Source organism: Lontra canadensis, unplaced genomic scaffold (genome assembly GCF_010015895.1).
Source record: "Lontra canadensis isolate GAN:19392208 unplaced genomic scaffold, GSC_riverotter_1.0 scaffold56, whole genome shotgun sequence".
NCBI classification, from domain to species: Eukaryota; Metazoa; Chordata; class Mammalia; order Carnivora; family Mustelidae; genus Lontra; species Lontra canadensis.
Window position 1 is genome coordinate 1681190 of NW_022631050.1, and position 18147 is coordinate 1699336.

Consider the following 18147-nt stretch of genomic DNA (forward strand, 5'->3'; position numbering starts at 1 on the left):
CTGCTAAATATTACAAACAGAAACCTATATTTATGACAAACTTTAGAAATGTACTTTGAGTATCAGAGTAGTTACTTTTCAAACGGACATGCAAATTAGCAGATACATGGGTTGACATTATTTTACACTGTGGACGCCCTAGCAAAATTTATCCATTTTTTTGTTTGTTTTATTTCTGTTAACAACCTTCCACCCAAAGTAGTTCTTCCTCTGGGCATGTATGCTGTTAACACAGTGTTGTGTTACTCCATGCCAGGCTTGCCCTAAGTAACCTGAAGCCTGCAGACAGATTTTAATAAAATGAAGGCATGTGTTTTTCTTTCAAAGCTTTTATTTTAAGATATAACTAAATCCATAAATTTGAGAATGTAAAAATATGCAATATCATTAAAAATAAAACAACAATGCAGGGTATTCTGAAGCAGACTGACTGGGTGACAAGTCCTGGGAATAAAACTAAATCTGTGGTGATCACAGATACACATGCTTCATTGCTAAGGCAGCCCCAACTCAGGAACAGTGGGATGTCAGAGTGAGCTTAAAAGAAGTGTTTATCCAGCAGCTTCCATTGTATGTCCTGGATTTCTGGAATATGATACAGTTACACTCTAGTGTAACACCACACACACCAGAGTGAAGGTTGGTTACAACACATGGGCAATTTGAAACTTTGCGATTTCAACAATGGCACCAACTGACTCAACTGTTTGGAGAAATGTAATCACAGTGATTTATTACTTTACACCAAATGTGTATCCAGCTTATAAACAGTCTACCACTGACCCCTTTTATCTCACACATAACTGAAATAGTGAATTTGCAGTCTTAGTATCACTCTATATTAAAAATGATAAAGCAGGTTTTCAGAAATAAAACTTTCCATCATCTCATCTACCACTTTGTTGTATTAGTCTACTTAGAATCATTGTCAATCTACCTAATCCTGGTTCTTGGTAAGCCTTACTTGCTGGTCCTACCTTTGTCTTTAGTAGCCTTTTTAAAAATCACCGCCTATTTTTGTACCATGTACGGAGACTTTGATGCATCCTTCAGGTAGATATTTCTATGTTTCCCCTCTATAGTGGTTTCCCCCACCTCTAAGTAATGTTCATGCTCTAATTGTTTATTATTCTGATCTACTCTTTGATCCATACTCTGTCATCTTGACCATATCATTCTTGCTGAAATCTAGATTTTACTTCTAAAGTTAACTTTTTTTTATACTATCCTAATGAAATTGCTCCATATTTTCATATACTAACTCCTTTGGCCTGTTTCTCTGTAAAGAAAAAAACAAAAACAGGGGTGCCTGGGTGGCTCAGTGGTTTAAGCCTCTGTCTTTGGCTCAGGTCATGATCTCAGGGTCCTGGGTTTGAGCCCCACTTTGGGCTCTCCACTCAGCGGAAGCCTGCTTCCCCCTCTCTCTCTGCCTACTTCTGATTTCTCTCTGTCAAATAAATAAATAAAATCTTAAAAAAAAAAAAAAACCCTCCCTCTTTAAGAATAACATTGACTTCATTCAAATCTTTGCTTCTAAGCTCTTAGAAACAAACTGTTAGGGAAAAAAATGAAACTTTTAATTTTCCATCAGGTTCTACTTTCTTAATACCAACTATCTTCTTCTTTATCTTTACCCAAGCTTTTGGCTGCTTACATTATCCACTATGACAGGCTGCCCTTCTCCTCCAACATTTCCACTTAAAAATCTGATTACTGAGACACACACACACACACACACACGCATGAAAACACGGAATCAAAGGAAAAAAATGCAGATCCTGTTTCTTATCTAGTTTAAGCTTTATAATCCAATGACCCTGCTCAAACTGAATCCTCTCTATGCATAACCAGAAGCATCCATCACTGTCTATGGAGACACAAAGTGGTATTAGGAGGAAAAAAAGGCAGGAGATACAGATATAACCCATACACATATATTAAAATTACATATTGCCCAAGAGTTTTACCTCATAAAAGTAAACAACTCTTCTTTAAAGGGCACAAAGGTGGGTTATCTCTCAAGTTAATGACTTACAAGGGGCTTTATACAGCTAAAGCCCAAAACTTTAGATCTCAAGCTTGATTTTTTCAAAGGGGGTCTTAAGGCTGTAACACTGAATCTGTCACAGGAACAAATGAAGAGGAAAGCTAGCACTGTGTCTTGGGTTTGAGAAGCAGCACCCTAATAGAACTCCCCTCAAATGGCAAAATAGGCAAAGGAAGACCCATATCAAACCACTATGGTTTGGAGAGTGATACACAGAGGGAATGAGTGAGGCTGAAGGAGGGGGGAAATGTAAAAATAAAACCAGAAGATGCCTTTATGCACCACTGAGGACAAATGCCAGGATCTGAGATATAATTAACTCAATGCGCTACACCTGAGGGCAAAACAAACCCAAACAAAGGCAACTCCAGGGAAGCGACACATTATATCTTCCCCTCAATCCTAGAGAAAACAATACACCCTCAAAATATTTCTGAGGTATAATCACAAAGTGACACAATCATCAGTCTTTAGGATCCAAACAAAACGAAAAAGATTTTCACCTAGAGTAAATAACAACTTTACATTACAGACAGAGCCTCGCGATAGAAGAAATACATGTCTAAGTCATCTCTCTACCATATGTCTTATGATTGCAGCTATTTGTGCAGAGAATAGAGTCAAATCAGTGCTGACCCAGAAGACATCCTTTCATTCAGTGGCATTTGGCCTCAATTGCTTCTCGGGTCTCCTTTCTCCAAAAAAAGGAAATTATATAATTGTATACGGATAGCAATCTAGAATAAAAAGAAATACTGCACTCTCTCTTTCTAGACAAAGGTTAGCTTTCTCTTTGTTCTTAGGTAATAACCCCTTTAAAATTGTCCTTTCGACTAGATACTCTACATGGAGGTGAGAGCTTTAAATCTCAGAAATGATCATCAGTTCAGAGTATGTTTCCTATGAAGGGTAAGGTTCAATATTCCAATGTCATTTTATTCCAGCCACAGAAAAATACATGTGTTTTCTTTAGCAGTGACAGGTTATGTAAGAAGAGTCAGAAGTCAAAGAGAAAAAGCATAACATTCATAGATTACCTCGAACCGATGTAAACTGTATTAGCTGGAAGACAATATTCATTAGGCTAACTCTTCTAAACAGGTGGAATTGAGTTTGGTACATCATGTCTCAAAAACTATTCACCTTAGGATCACAGGTGTGTACACAAGCATAGATGATATACATTAGCATGCAATGACTAGCAAGATACCAAAAGCCACACAGTTAGGTTGACGTCTCATTCTGTGAAAAGTGATGTGTTCTTTTAATGTAGGGAACATTATGCTTGTAATCAAACAAATTAATGTCTAGTCGTTCACTAAGCCATCGTGATTATTCCAGGCACAACTGGTCATATCTGGAGAAAAGACTCTGAAATGGGCAAAGCCCTAAAAGGTTCTCTCACCAAATGCCTGGCCTTCCATTCTCCCCTTACCTGATAATGAGCCTGGGCTTGCTGCGCAGAGTTCAAGGTGACATTGCAGAGTTTGCAGTACAGGGGCTTACACAGCTCCTCCAGGGCAGAGTCTTGCTCCCCTCCCTTCGGTAACTCTACTTCCCCGGCCAGAGGCAAAGAAGCCTCCTGCCCAAAAGGCTTCTGTGGCGGAAGCTGCAAAGTTCCTGCAGACCGGGCAGCCACTGACATAGGAGGAGAGGATGAGGGCCGCTTAGGCAGAGGAAGGCCGGCGTGTTGCAAGAGGATCATTGGGTAGGAAAGTCTTGGGCATAATCCGATGGGCGATGAGAACTCAAATCTTCAAATCTTTATCAACAGCAAAAAAAAAAAAAAAAAAAAAAAAAAAAAGCCCACTTAACAATGCTACCTCAGCAATACAACATGTAAATGACCACACCATCTGACCCCTTCCTCCACTTCTCCAAACCACCTTTGGGATTTCTTTTTGCTTCATCTAGCAGACTTCCCCTATCTGTTAATCCACACTGACACTATACTCTTCCACGGAGAACAGCCTTATAGATTTCACTTTATTTTGCTTGGCCCAGCTCCAACTGTGGTCCCTCGGGCCCACGGACATTAATAGCATTGCATCCATGGCTAATTAAATCTAAAAGTCACACGGCTGAAATGGACATCAAAGGTCACCCAGTCCAGACCCCTTCCCTCAGGCACACTGACACTTAACTACTCTCAATGATTACTAAGCACAGACAAAAACACCAGTGGCAAAGGACCTCAGCAAATGTCTCCTTTTCATCCAAATTGGTCTTTCCATCTAGAGGAATCAAAAACAGCAAAATAAAGACTTCCGAGTCTCAGAATCCTTCAAACACTTCTAGAGCTAGCTAAAATATCAAGGAACTCAGTTACTGTGTAAAAAAAATAAATAAATAAAAGAGTTCCTTCCCATCAACCAGTAATATTTAAAGAGGGAAGCCAATGAATGATTCTTCATAGCAGAGGCCGCAGGCAGCCTCAGATGTGCTCTGTTTGGAACATATAATGTAGTGTTTTGCTTTCACTTTTTAAATTGAATTAGTCATCAACATTTTAAAATCAAGAGATTCATGGCTTCTCCTGATAAAGGGATGATCTGGCAACATCTGACACATGGTCCTACATGGACAATTAATTAGAATGGAGAGGCACTGTCCCCAGTAGCCAGGTCTGTCTTCTCCAAGCCATCTCCTTCCCGCTTAGTGTACTATATTTGTGTTACTTAACTGCTCCCTGTAGGCTGTTGAGCTTAGGACCCCACCTCAGATGGTCTTAAACTATATTCATGAATCCCCTCTAAAATCAGAATATCTTCTCTCCCTCTAGCCATAAATTACCTGCATAAAACAATGTATCAAGTAAATGTCCTCTGAGGTAATGGTTCACACTGTCAGAAGCCCCCATTTAATTCTAGTTCCTCAGTCTTTCAGCAATTTCCTTTTCCCTTTTTATTAAGTAACTGATTATTCTGTTTTGCTCAGAAAAGATCCAATATGTTCCAATACCTCTTTGATTTTATACATGATTTCTCCTGCCTCCCACCCAGATGGTGCTTTCTAGCCCTGAGTATCTCAAAATGAACCACAGTACATGTTCTGAGTTTCCATGATTCTAATTAACTCAAATTAAAATCCCAATTCCAAAATACACAATTCCTTCCACTCTCTCAGTACTATTAAAACCTCTTTCCTTGGTGAATAAAATATGGCTATTTTAAATGGCTGAAATTTTCCATCTGCAAGAGAAATGTGTATATTTTCTGACAATAATACATTTACCAAAATTAACCAAAATTTTAAAAAGTTAACAATCTCTTTTACCACATTTAATAAGTATACACATGGAAATTGCAATCAAGTAACAACTTTTATACTAAATTCAGGGTCTGGGAGCAGCAGAGGTATCAGTGCAGTAACAAAGTACAAAAATTGGTCATAATATTCAACAGTACTTCTCATTCATAATACTTAAAAGAACAATATTTTTTATTCTTAATCAGAAGTATGCTATCCATATCTCTGGGAACATAAAGGAAAGCAATGCAGATTTAGGACCTTTAAAAAGATTCTCTGTAATCATATTATTCCTCTCAATTAAATCACACAAAGACAGGCATGGACATTTTAAAAAGGAAAACTAAGGAAACAAAAACCATGGATTCAAAAAGTTAACTACCTAATTATAATAATTCACAATATTAAAAGACTACACAAACCACCTGTACAGAGACATACTGATATCAAACTGCCACAGACAAGCTGCCAGTTCAGAACGGAAAATGGAGGAGGGTGTTGAAATACCGGGATAAAGGAAATCAACAATATAAACAAAATCAAATACTACCGATTGCCTAGACATGTCTGGACTTGTTTTATGAAAGCTCACTCCCACTTGAGGAAATTCCAGCACGCATCTCCCCCAGTGTTGCCTACAGGTTTCCATCAAAACAAAGGACAGTCTCAAAGCCCAGAGGTACAAGAGACCCCCTCCAGAATTGATAAAATCCCCTGCATTCCTAAAAAAAAATAAAAACTCTTGCCAAGTACAGACATACCCATTATCACATTTCACCTTTACAGTTTTTTAAAAATAGCTAGATATTCCAAAGTTATTTCCTGTAATATTCAACAATCAAAATGATAATATAACTCCCAAAAAGGCTCTGTGCATGACAACTACATCTGTTCACTATGCTAGCAAACAAAAACTGGCATAAATCTAAAAGAAATAAAACCAAGCCTTTAGAGAAAGCATGGATGGTGGAATAGATACTCAAAGCAAAGGCGACTCAGATCCGTTCAACTACTGCAGTAGATGAAAAGAAACTAACTCGATGGCTGATGTAAATAAAATATTCCTCAGATCTTAAAAACCATTCAATTTGATGCTTGAAGTGACACAAATGAAGGCTTTATGATGGTTAAGGTCCTGGTTTGGAAGGGGTTTTGAGGAGATAATAAAGAAAGTCAAAGCTTCATAGTGTACCCTGTTTAAAGAAAACGGATGGTCATAGCATAGTTTTCACGATTGGACTGGGGCCTACTCTTCACATACTGTATTAAAGACAACCACTTTCTCATCTGGAGAAATCTACAGAGGAAAGACAACAGTGTAAAGGAACAGGTTATTGACACCTCAGCAAACTAGGGAAGTCTGTACAGTCACTGGGAATTCTGGAAACGAGGCGAAAACGGTGAGCATTATTCAGAGGTCATCAGAACGCATGGGGAAGGAATGAGAGAGAGAAAAATTGAAAAATAATCAGCTGAAGCAAGGTATGTCCTGTAAGGAAGACTGAAAAGAACGCAGGGATCTGGGGAAGAAAAGGCCTTGGTGAACTGGCGAATGTTTTTCCAGTCTCAGCTACGACGGTTCCTATCCAGGGGAATCGTTCACACATTTGAGTCTAAGCTACAGACACTTCAGCATCGCCCACATATACCTTACATTCCTAATGTGTGCCTGCATCCACACAAGCGCGCGCGCACACACACACGGGCACACACGCACCTCAATCCCGTAAGGATGCCATCACGAAAGATGGAATCCCCCGTCTCCTACCGGGCGGGGGGGACGCGAGGGCCAAGGCAGCAGCACCGCTAGACGATCCGAATGGTACACGTGAAAAGCTCAAAAACAAACGGATAAATAAAAGCAGCGCAAGCCTGTCACGTGGAGGGCAGGTGGAAAGCCCGCACCCGATAGGAACCGCTAGTCGCCTTCGATCCCGGGCTTGTCCTAAATGCCCCGAGACTCGCGATCGTCCTCACTTACCGGAACCCTCCGGCCGCGCCAGGAGTCTGGGCGCCGCGTCCACCCGGGGCGCCCGCCGCCGTCTGCCCCGCGCTCTCGGCTCGGCCTGACTCAACTCTGTCTCGCTCCGCGCAACTTTCCCGGCTGGCCCCGGCCGAGCCCCCGCCGCAGCTGAAGGCTGACTGTCAAAAGTCAGTCCAGCCGGACCCACAGGGAAACAGCTGCAGGAAGTGACTGCGGAACCGGGAGGCGGCGAAGGAGGAGACTGAAGGCGCCGGCCCGGCGTCACCACTGCGCATGTGCCAGGCAGGGCCGGCCCGGCGGCGGCGGCGGCGGCGGCGGCGAGGGCGACGGCGACGGCGGCAGAGGCGGCGGCAGAGGCAGCGGCAGCAGCAACAGTGGCGGCGGCGGGGGCTGCACGGCTGCTCCAGCACCCCTCATAGGCCGAGTTCACAGGCCGAGTGCGCGCCGGACAGGTGCGGGCACCGCGAGCACAGGGACGCTGGGGCGGGGATGGGAAAGAAGCAGGAGGCAGAAGGTGGGTGCACCACCCAGCGAACAGGTCCTAAGAGCTAGCTGTTTATCACCTACACCCAGGAAAGTTGATCCGGAGTAGACGCTTAGACAGAGCTTTTGCAACTTTTCATCTCCTGTCATTGAGATCCAAACCTTTTTCACTCCAGCCGCGCCCTCAGTCCGCTGGTTGCCACCTAAGGTCCTGCCAAATTGTCCAGGATCCTTTAAAGTGCTGTGACAGAACCTTTAAACGGCACCTCTCCCCAAGATGAAGAAGAGAGTGACTAGCGGTTAAGTGGTCTCCAATCACACAGGAGTGCGTGTGTGTGCGCGCGCGCGTACACACACACACACACACACACACACACACACACCTGCACTACAGTGGGCAAGAGATAGAGAAGACTTTTCTCCTGATCCCTAGATCGTTATCTGCAAGACAGGAAAGACCAGAAAGAGATCGGCTGGTGCTAGAATGTCACACTTCTCCTAGTCAACCTCGACACTTGTAGGGTTGACATTGAGATATGAACTGAGGAATTTACAGCTCTAAACCTCTATTAATTTGTCAACTATTCCATAGGAAGATTTGCTGCGGGGGTGGTGGCAAAATATACATAAATTTACTATTTCACCATTTGAGGTGTACAGTTCAGTGCCATTAAGTATATTCACATGGCCATGTGCTTGTTTTTTAATCATTAATTAAAATGTCAAGGAGATCTACGTACAGAAATGTGCCCGAACAGTAGGCAACTACTGCAGGAAATTAAGATTGTTTCTTTGATGAAAAACAGGCCATCCAGGACCACCACCAACAAACCAGAGTGACTGTATTCCAGAAATGACTTCATAAATACAATGATTGTTTAACAATCATACACACACAGCTAGTGTACACAGGCCATTTGGGGAGAGTAATCAATCACACCTAGGTAGAAAACAGAATTTTTCTGAATTGATTCTCTCAACTGTTTATGTATATATACTTTGTGTGTCAAAACCTTAAAGGGACACATTGCTTTTATAATAATAAATGCTGCTGAAATTCACTTTCCAGCCCTCTTCTTGCATGGTCTTTAGCTACATCACGGTCTATACTCTTTAGCTAGGACTGCAGCTGGATCTCTGCTAGCCTTTCCAACCTGTCCATCGTATCAGTCTCTTAATAATGAACAAAACAGAGTCACTCATATTTACTTGCTTACTCATGGATAGGTCCCATCCATGGCATTCACTTTCCTGCCTTTGTAACTTACCTCTTATCTGCATCTTGAATGCCAAGTGCTTTTTCTCCCCATGCCTGTATTTCTAAATCCTACCTACCCTTTAAGCCCTAGTCTTCAATGCACTGCATAGCACTTCTCTGCACACTTTGATGACACACTTAATATTTATTGCTCTGTATTATAGTTACTTAAAGAAATCACTATTCTGCCCTACAAATGTCTTAAGCACAGAAAGGATACATATCTTGGGAATTTTCAAATTGTATATTTCATTCTTTAATTCAGTTCTGTATGTCAGGATAGAAATCTGACATACTAACTGAGGTACCTCACTCTCCAGCTCTGTACACAGACATATATTTCCATGTCCTCTACCCTTGGTGTTATACTCTTCCCAAACAGCTAGGGCATTTCCTTCCCTGCCACAGGGAGAAAGAAGAAGTAAGTCTCAGATGTTTGTTTAACAGATATTTGAAGCTCATGGTGTGTCAATAGTCTTATAAATCAAAGGTTTGGGTTTGAAATAGCTCTTTAGGAGCTGAAAGAAGAAAAGAAATTAGACCGTAATATATAAATCAGCTTCTCTGTAAAAGCAAACAGCTCCCAAATCCCAATGGCTAATTGCCACAAAGGTTTATTTATTGCGTGTACAATAACATGCTGTGGATCAGCTCCCAAGATCTTCTTGTTCCAGGCCCCAGGCTGAAGAAGCAGTCCCTGTATGGGACTTGGCAATTCTCATGACATGTGGGAAAAACCTGAGAGACTGCAGAAACCCATGAGGTCTCTTAAAGCTGCTGCTTCAGCATGTCATGACATGTCTACTCAAATCCTATTGGCCAAAATTTTTCGTATAGTCAAACTCCAAGTCAGTGGAGAAGAAGTCTACAGCTTCCATAAGTAAATCACATATCAATGAGCATGGGTTCTAATCTTACAGACCAGTGGTGGGTGGTGGTTAATTATAAACAATAATGCAAACTGCCACAAGCACAGGGGAACCATTTCCCTCATCCTAGAGGTTTTGGTATCATCAAGAAGGGATTTATACCTCCCACTCATAGTCAAGATTAGCTTAGAAGAAACTATGGAGTTAGAAATAACAGAACCCCCAGATATATTTCTCAGATTGGAAGACAAAGGAGATCTGAGTTCTATTGCTAGGGCAGAAATCTGAAAAACAACCAAGGTCCTGGTGTTTCTCTTTGATAAGCCAACAGAGAGCAGCATGTTAGCATGAAGTATTTGGGTATGGAGAGCCAGAGAAATGCCCCAACACCTGTTCTGTAGTATCTATGGCATTAAAGACCATTCAAAGGGGCTAAGAGAGGACTATAAAGGATGGAATGGCTTAGAGGTCAAAACAAAGAAGGACAGAGCTAAGTGCATAGATCAGTGATCCAAAATCAATAGAAAGGTGGACATCAGTTTCTGAGGTAAAGCCAAGGGTGTTTGCATCTGAGAACTAGGTATCTACCCTTGCCACCTGCCTCCACAGCCCACCCCAAAGAATTTAGTGGCTACCCTGAGAAGAACAAGGGTGAGTCAGATCATTATAAAGAGATTATATTTTAACCAGAAATGATTTGGGGTCAGGAGCGATTTTTGGGTAACAGAAGTACATGTGGAATTGGCCAAATTAAGCTTTCTTGCCTTAGGAAGAATTAGATTTTGACATTGTGGCTAATTTCAATTATTTTTAAAAAAATATTTTGCACTCTTGAGTTTTATGACCTGATTTAACATAACTAGTATACTTGTATCACCATGGTTGATTAGATAAATGGATGAATGAATGAGATATCTCTGTTTCTTCCCCTCTATAACAGGGATTATAGTGCCTTACAGTTAAACTTCATAGGAATGTTGTCTCCTTGGTGTAACTATTATGTGAGAAACTCTCTGAATTTATCAGAAGGAAACACCCATATTGAAATAAGGATAATCATTTTTCATTATGTTAGATCCCATACTGAGAAAATCTATATTTTGCATGAGTTTATTTACCAAGGAGATGGTTCCAACATACTTTTGGTGTCATGGCTTGAGCCTCTGGGAAATCTAAGCCAGGAGTCTTCGTGCTATTCCCAAAATCAGAAAAAAATGGGGAAATACTCATTCTTTCCCATGTACCAATGCAATTTGTCAGATCAGATCCTCTTTGGAATGTAAATTTCCATCATTATTTGAAACTGCGTCCTTTACTCTCATGCCCAGGCCATGACACATTATATCTTCCAGATCACCTTTATTCTTTAAATCATAGAGAAAGTCTCCAAAATTATTTGTGTCTCACACTAACTACTGCTTTTCAACACAATCCTTTCTTTCTAATCAAAGAAGTACAACAAAAATCAAGCAAAATAATCTCTCAGGCATTTTAATAGCATTTTAACATTTTTTTATTTTATTTTTTTTTCAGTGTTCCAAGATTCATTGTTTATGCACCACACTCAGTGCTCCATGCAATATGTGCCCTCCTTAATACCCACCACCAGGCTCACCCAACACCCTACCCCCCACATCTTAATATTTTTTACTTAAAGATTAAGTGTGAAGAAATAGTAGGAAAATGGTGATAGCCCCGACATGAATTTTTAACCTCCCTAAATTTCCCTGATTAAAAAACTAGACAAATAGCAAACCCAAAACTCTATAGACAACAACTACCAGAAAGTATCTACACAGCCCCAAATACAAGTGATGATAGGACAAACCACCAAGAGCTACAGAGCTGTGTGGTTTCAGCAAGAGACAGCAGAGAGAAACAGCAGAGACATGGGAAAGACTGAGAATACCAAATTAGCCAACAGGGACTCACTGGAAAGCTCAGTGAGCCAATCTGAGGACAGCAACTGAAACTGAAAGGAGCCCCGCCCAGTCCAGGAGCAGATGCATGGAATGGGTACCTTTGAGTTCTGAAGGGAATGGAGCACTTTGAGGCCCATCAGCTCTCAGAGCTAACTAACCCTAACTCCATTCCCAAACTGAAGAGAAAGTGCTGAGAAAATGCAAATAGTGCAGATTAGAAAAAGAGGAAAGAGACGATCCAGAATTGAAGAGAGGAAGGAGCCAGGAGATCTCAGAAAGTAAACCAGGATCCTGGTGAACATAACATTAAGAAAAGAAAAGAATGAGCAGTAAAGCCTGAAGTTGAAAAGGTATCTTAACCCACCCATCCTTCAGCTCCTGATCAAACCTCTAGATTGGGTCCCAAACTAGCAGGGCATAACAGAGGACAGAGAAACATCTCTCATCTCTCATCTCATAATGCAATTTAAGCATTATGGGATGCACTCAACAAAATCCAGACATAAGACAAATGACCTGATTTCTTCAAGATTAAATCACACAGCAAAACAGGGATGGGAAAGGTATGTGGGGGGGATATTTTTAAAGTCTTTAACCTGCAGATTAACATTTCCCTCCAGGAGGAAGAAATCTCTATAGAACCAGGAGCACCAAGGGCAAGAGAAGACTGATACTCAGCTCAAGCAGTCACAAAGAGAGAAAGCAAATTCTTCTTCCCCCATCTTTTTGTTATATTCAGTCCTCAAAAGATTGGATAATGCCCAGCCACATTTCGGGGTTGGGGCAATTCACTTTACTCAGTCTACTGACTTGAATGATAATATCTTCCAAAAACACCCTCGAGATACCCTGAAATAATGTTTTGTTTTGTTTTTTAAGATTTTATTTATTTATTTGACACACAGAGAGAGAACACAAAGAGGTTAAGCATTAGGCAGAGGGAAAGGGAGAAGCAGACTCCCTGCTGAGCAGAAAGCACAACATGGGGCTCCATCCCAGGATCCTGGGTCCAAGGCAGATGCTTAACCAATAATGTTTCAACCAGATAGGTAGACATCTCATGATCCAGCCAAGTCGACACATAAAATTAATAATCACACCATGTGATATAATGAATGCTGTTTTAAATTGTTAAATTGGTTAATTTGTTAAGCAAAGATAACCAATATAGGCCTGCTCCCTTTTAAGAATTTTGTAAAAATATGTATATGTAAATGCTATATGTAAAATGTAATATGTAAATATATTTATATATGTTATATATGTTATATATATATATATATATATATATATACACACACAGACACACACACCCTCTTTTTTGGTGTTGTTTTCTTGCCTATTCTTTGCTGTTTATACTTCCTGACTAGTGATAGAATCACATTGTCAAATTAAAAAAAAAAACCATTGGGATTTTAATCCAAATTGCATCAAACTATTAATTAATTAGTTAATAATTAATTTAAGGAGAAGTTAAAATTTTACATCATTCTCTTCCTAGCCATTCTACAATGATTCAAGGCTTGTATGCCCTTCACTAAGGTCTTGTGATTTTTTTTTAATCATAGGTACATTATTTTATGTATTATTATAATTATTGAAATAAATAAAATATACATTTTGTTTTACTGAATGAAATCTATTTTCTCTTTTTAAAATTTTATTTATTTATTTGACAGAGAGAAAGAGAGCATAAGCAGGCAGAGTAGCAGGCAGAGGGACAGGGAGAAGCAGGCTCCCTGCTGAGTAAGGAGCCTGACATAGGGCTCAATCCCAAGACCCTGGGATCATGACCTGGGCCGAAGGCAGTTGCTTAACCAACTGAGCCACCCAAAGTCTATTTTCTTTTAAGTAATTATTGCTGGCATGTGGGAAAATTACCAAAGCCTTGCATTATACTCAAGTATTTAAGTAACTTTATTATCTGCTTGTGCTATCACTGGAGTTGAACATCCTGCCTTGTGGGCAGATTTATCAATATACAAGACAGAAAAATGAATACTTTAAATATCATGGCAATCATATTTCTTTTCTGTATCCTGTGAATTTTAAGATTATCAATTTTAGGGTCACCTGGGTGGCTCAGTGGGTTAAAGCCTCTGCCTTCAGCTCAGGTCATGATCCCAGGGTCCTGGGATCGAGCCCCACATCAGATTCTCTGCTCAGCGGGGAGCCTGATTCCCCCTCTCTCTCTCTGCTGGCCTCTCTGTCTACTTGTGATCTCTGTCAAATAAATAAATAAATAAAATCTTAAAAAAAAAAAAAGATTATCAAATTTAGTTCTTAAGGTCTACAAGCAGCAGAAATAATGACTACTTTTGTAAAAACTCCATATTTCTTCCCTGACCTAATATCCTTCTCCTTTCACAATCTACAAAACTTACCATGTCAATTCTAAAACATACTTGAGTTAACTTTTGTTTTAAAAATACTTCCTACACTGTTGGTGGGAATGCAAGCTGGTGCAGCCACTCTGGAAAACAGCATGAAATTTCCTCAAAATGTTGAAAATAGAACTACCCTATGACCCAGCAATCACATTACTGAGTATTTACCCTAAAGATACAAATGTAGTGATCCGAAGGGGCACATGCACCCAAATGTTTACAGCAGCAATGTCCACGATAGCCAAACTATGGAAAGAACCTAGATGTCCATCAACAAAGGAGACGGACAAAGAAGATGTGGTATATATATAATACAATGGAATACTATGCAGCCATCAAAAGAAATGAAATCTCGCCATTTGCAATGACGTGGATGGAACTAGAGGGTATTATGCTGAGCAAAATAAGTCAATCAGAGAAAGACAATTATCATATTATCTCTCTGATATGAGAAATTTCAGAGGCAGGGCAGGGGGTTGTGGGGGTAGGGAGGGAAAAAATGAAACAAGATGGGATCGGGAGGGAGACAAACCATAAGAGACTCTTAATCTCACAAAACAAACTGAGGGTTGCTGGGGGGTGAGGGGGTAGGGATAGGGAGGCTGGGTTATGGACATTGGGGAGGGTATGTGCTATGGTGAGTGCTATGAAATGTGTAAGCCTGATGATTCACAGACCTGTACCCCTGGGGCAAATAATATATTATATGTTAATAAAAATTTTTTAAAAATAAAAATAAATAAAAAATAAAAGATTCCCCCATGCTGTAGATCACCTTTATTATTCTTGAGCATTCCATTGTTCAAATGAAATGCAGTGTATTTTCTGTTTTACTGTTGATTACTTTGGTGTGTCTAGCTTTTGAATATTAACATTGCCACTATGAAAAAAAGAAAAAATGAAAATAAAAATAAAAATACCTCTCTAGGGACACCTGCTTAAGCATCTGCCTTCAGCTCACGTCATGATCCCAGGATCCTGGAATCGAATCCTGCATCAGGCTCCCTGCTCAGCGGGGAGTCTTCTTCTACCTCTCCCTCTGCCTGCTGCTCCCCCTGGTTGTGCCCTCTTGTGTGTGTGCTTGCTCTCTCTCTTTGTCAAATAAATAAACAAAATCTTTTAATTAATTAGTTAATTAAAATGCCTTTCTTATTCAGACCAGTTAGTCTCCATCTGTTTCTTTGTCACTGACATCACTAATGTGATCTCAATTTTGCACACCAGTTATGAAAAAACCAAACCATACTTTTTCCTGACCCTTCACCCTTGCAGCCACTATTCTGTTTGGGAAAAATCATTGTGCATCCACATATTCCTATCCGTACCATTTTGTGTATATGCTTATCAATGATATCCAAAATGGCAAGAATGAAAAATTTATTTAATATTAGAAAGGAAGAGCCTATGGGAAATAAGAGCCTACCATGTCAGGCCCTGTACTGGTGGCTTTATGATCCTTACAACAACTCCAGTGAGGTAGGTATTCATTTATCCATTTTATAGATGAGGAAAATGATTCTGAAACCATGGGTTCTAGTTCAAGGTTGTTCAACCTAGATCTCTTGGACCCCAAAGAGGTTTCCACTCAATCAGAGCTCCTCAAACTCTAAATATGCACACAAGTCACATGAAGATCTTGTTCAAATACAGATAAGTTTCTTTAGGTCTGAGATAAGGACTGAGATTCTACATTTCCAACAAGTTCCCAGGTGATGCCAACACTGGTAGTCTCTATATCACACTATGAGTAGCAAAGCATATTGCACAGAATTTAAGACAATCTGACTCATTGGAAGGAGCACAGGCTTTGGAATTTGATCATCTAAATTCAAATTCCAAAGCAGTTACTTAGCAGCCTTCTAGCCTAGCATAGATTCTTTCTGAACCTCAGTTCGTTAGTACGAAATATGGAGGAAAATAAGACCTGCTTCACAGTATTTTCAGGATAAAAAGATACTGTATGTCCAGCATGTGACACATAACAGAGGCTTCTCCTTGATTTGCCTCTTCTTGGGAATTTAGAATACTGCTGTAAAATTTATAGCTGTTCAATATGTGTACTTCTTGGTGGCAATGACAGAGAACAACTAAAAGTGATTTGGGCAGAAGGAATGGAAGGATATTGGGGATTTCCTTGTAGCCCAGCTATGAGAAAGGCAGCTGGACTCCTGGAACCAAGGACTCAGATGCTGCTGGGAATCTCTCTCAAGGACCTGTTTGTCTCCTAGTGCAAATTCGATTCACACTGTTACACTGCAGTCTTGTTTCTCACTGGTAGGAGACTTGGATGCCAGTAGTTCCCAAACATTACAGCTTAAGGTTTCCACCATCAGAGAAAACTGAATCTAGGCTCTATCTTTCTGGTCCAAATTTTAAAACCCTTGAAACAGAATTTTCTTGTCCACCCTTTAATCCAGCATCACTGGTCTGAAGGTCAGGGGCGCAGAGAAAAGGGTACTGCTAGTGAAGTACCAGCTACGTCATTGAGTCAATTGGTAATGACTACAGTGAAAAACCTTAGTGCCAAAGGAAAGAATTGGAAGAAACCTCAGTGCTTGTCCTAGTTGTGACACTAGTTTTCTAAGTGACTGTGGGTGAATCACTTGATTCATCGTCTTCCTTATTTGCATAATAAGTGCTTTGGATTAGAGATCTGAGCTCATATCCAAATATGAAATTTTATGAGCCTATACATATATGTGATAAAAATGTATAATTCCTTCCAGTTTAACTGTTAACTTTTTTGGGGGAAAAAAATCTCTCAAATGGCACCATCTCCCGTTAGCATTTTCCAAACAATTGAAGAATGGCAGGCACACCTGTTGAGGTCCCAGTGCTCCGTTCCAGGGCTAGCGTTCTTTAACATTGGTCAGTGTGGCCCACAAGTCACTTTTTGTAAATTTTTTTTAAAGATTTTATTTATTTCTTTGACAGAGATCACAAGTAGGCACAGAGGCAGGCAGAGAGAGAGAAGAGGAAGCAGGCTCCCTGCTGAGCAGAGAGCCCCATGTGGGGCTCGATCCCAGGACACTGGGACCATGACCTGAGCCGAAGGCAGAGGCTTTAACCCACTGAGCCACCCAGGCACCCCCTGACAACACTCAAAGTTGACAGAACTATTTGTGGTTTGTTATCACCTGTCCCTGGCCTATACTGTAAAATTTGTTTTTATTTTTGAGCAGGACAACCCCACCCTCCCTTTGCTTTAAATCACCACAAGTAATAAAAATATATCCATGGTTGAAGGTTTAGCTGAGAAAGTATGAGTAGAAAAGACCCTCCTGACTAGCTTCCAAGAAAGTTGTTATTACTTTATAGGATTCTGTCACCTCATTCATGTATTCATTCAACAAATATCCATCAAAGTCTGCTACGTTTCAGTTTTGCAGGTGCTGGGGATACAGCAGAGAAGGCAAACAAGATCCCAGAGTTCCTGGTACTTATTTCCTAATTAAGAAGATAAATAATAAATGTAAAATAAAGACATGGATAAAATAATATCAAAGAGCCATAGTGCTATGAGGAAAATTTGTCTTTAAAAAAAGTGACTGGTGGGGCGCCTGGATGGCTTAGTCGTTAAGCATCTGCCTTCGGCTCAGGTCATGATCCTGGGGTCCTGGGATTGAACCCTGTATCAGGCTCCCCACTCAATGAGGAGCCTGCTTCTCCCTCTCCTACTCCCCCTGCTTGTATTCCCTCTCACCGTGTCTCTCTCTCTCTGTCAAATAAATGAAAATCTTAAAAAAAAAAAAAAGTGACAGAGAATGCATAACAGAAGAGACCTGAGAGAAGGGCCAGTAGGGAAGGTATTTCTTTTTTTTTTTTTTAATTATTTTATTTTATTTTTTCAGTGTTCCAAGATTCATTGTTTATGCACCACACCCAGTGCTCCATGAAATACGTGCCCTCCTTAATATCCACCACCAGGTATACCTAACCCCCCACCCC

General features: G+C 40.4%; 1 protein-coding gene across 3 annotated transcripts in view; it reads right to left on the reverse strand.

The window, feature by feature from the left end:
• ZMAT3 (zinc finger matrin-type 3) overlaps nucleotides 1–7523 on the reverse strand; it is a 33389-nt gene extending 25866 nt beyond the window's left edge. For 2 of the 3 annotated variants that reach the window (XM_032875387.1, XM_032875385.1), the window contains exons 1-2: nucleotides 7278–7523; nucleotides 3483–3809 (exon numbers count right to left, since the gene is read on the reverse strand). In XM_032875387.1, the coding sequence (XP_032731278.1) occupies nucleotides 3483–3752 (270 nt within the window). In that variant the 5' untranslated portion in view covers nucleotides 3753–3809; nucleotides 7278–7523. Of the gene's footprint in view, nucleotides 1–3482; nucleotides 3810–7013; nucleotides 7251–7277 lie in introns of those variants that run through there. The other variant, XM_032875386.1, reaches the window with a different exon arrangement.
• Nucleotides 7524–18147: the final 10624 nt, after the last annotated feature.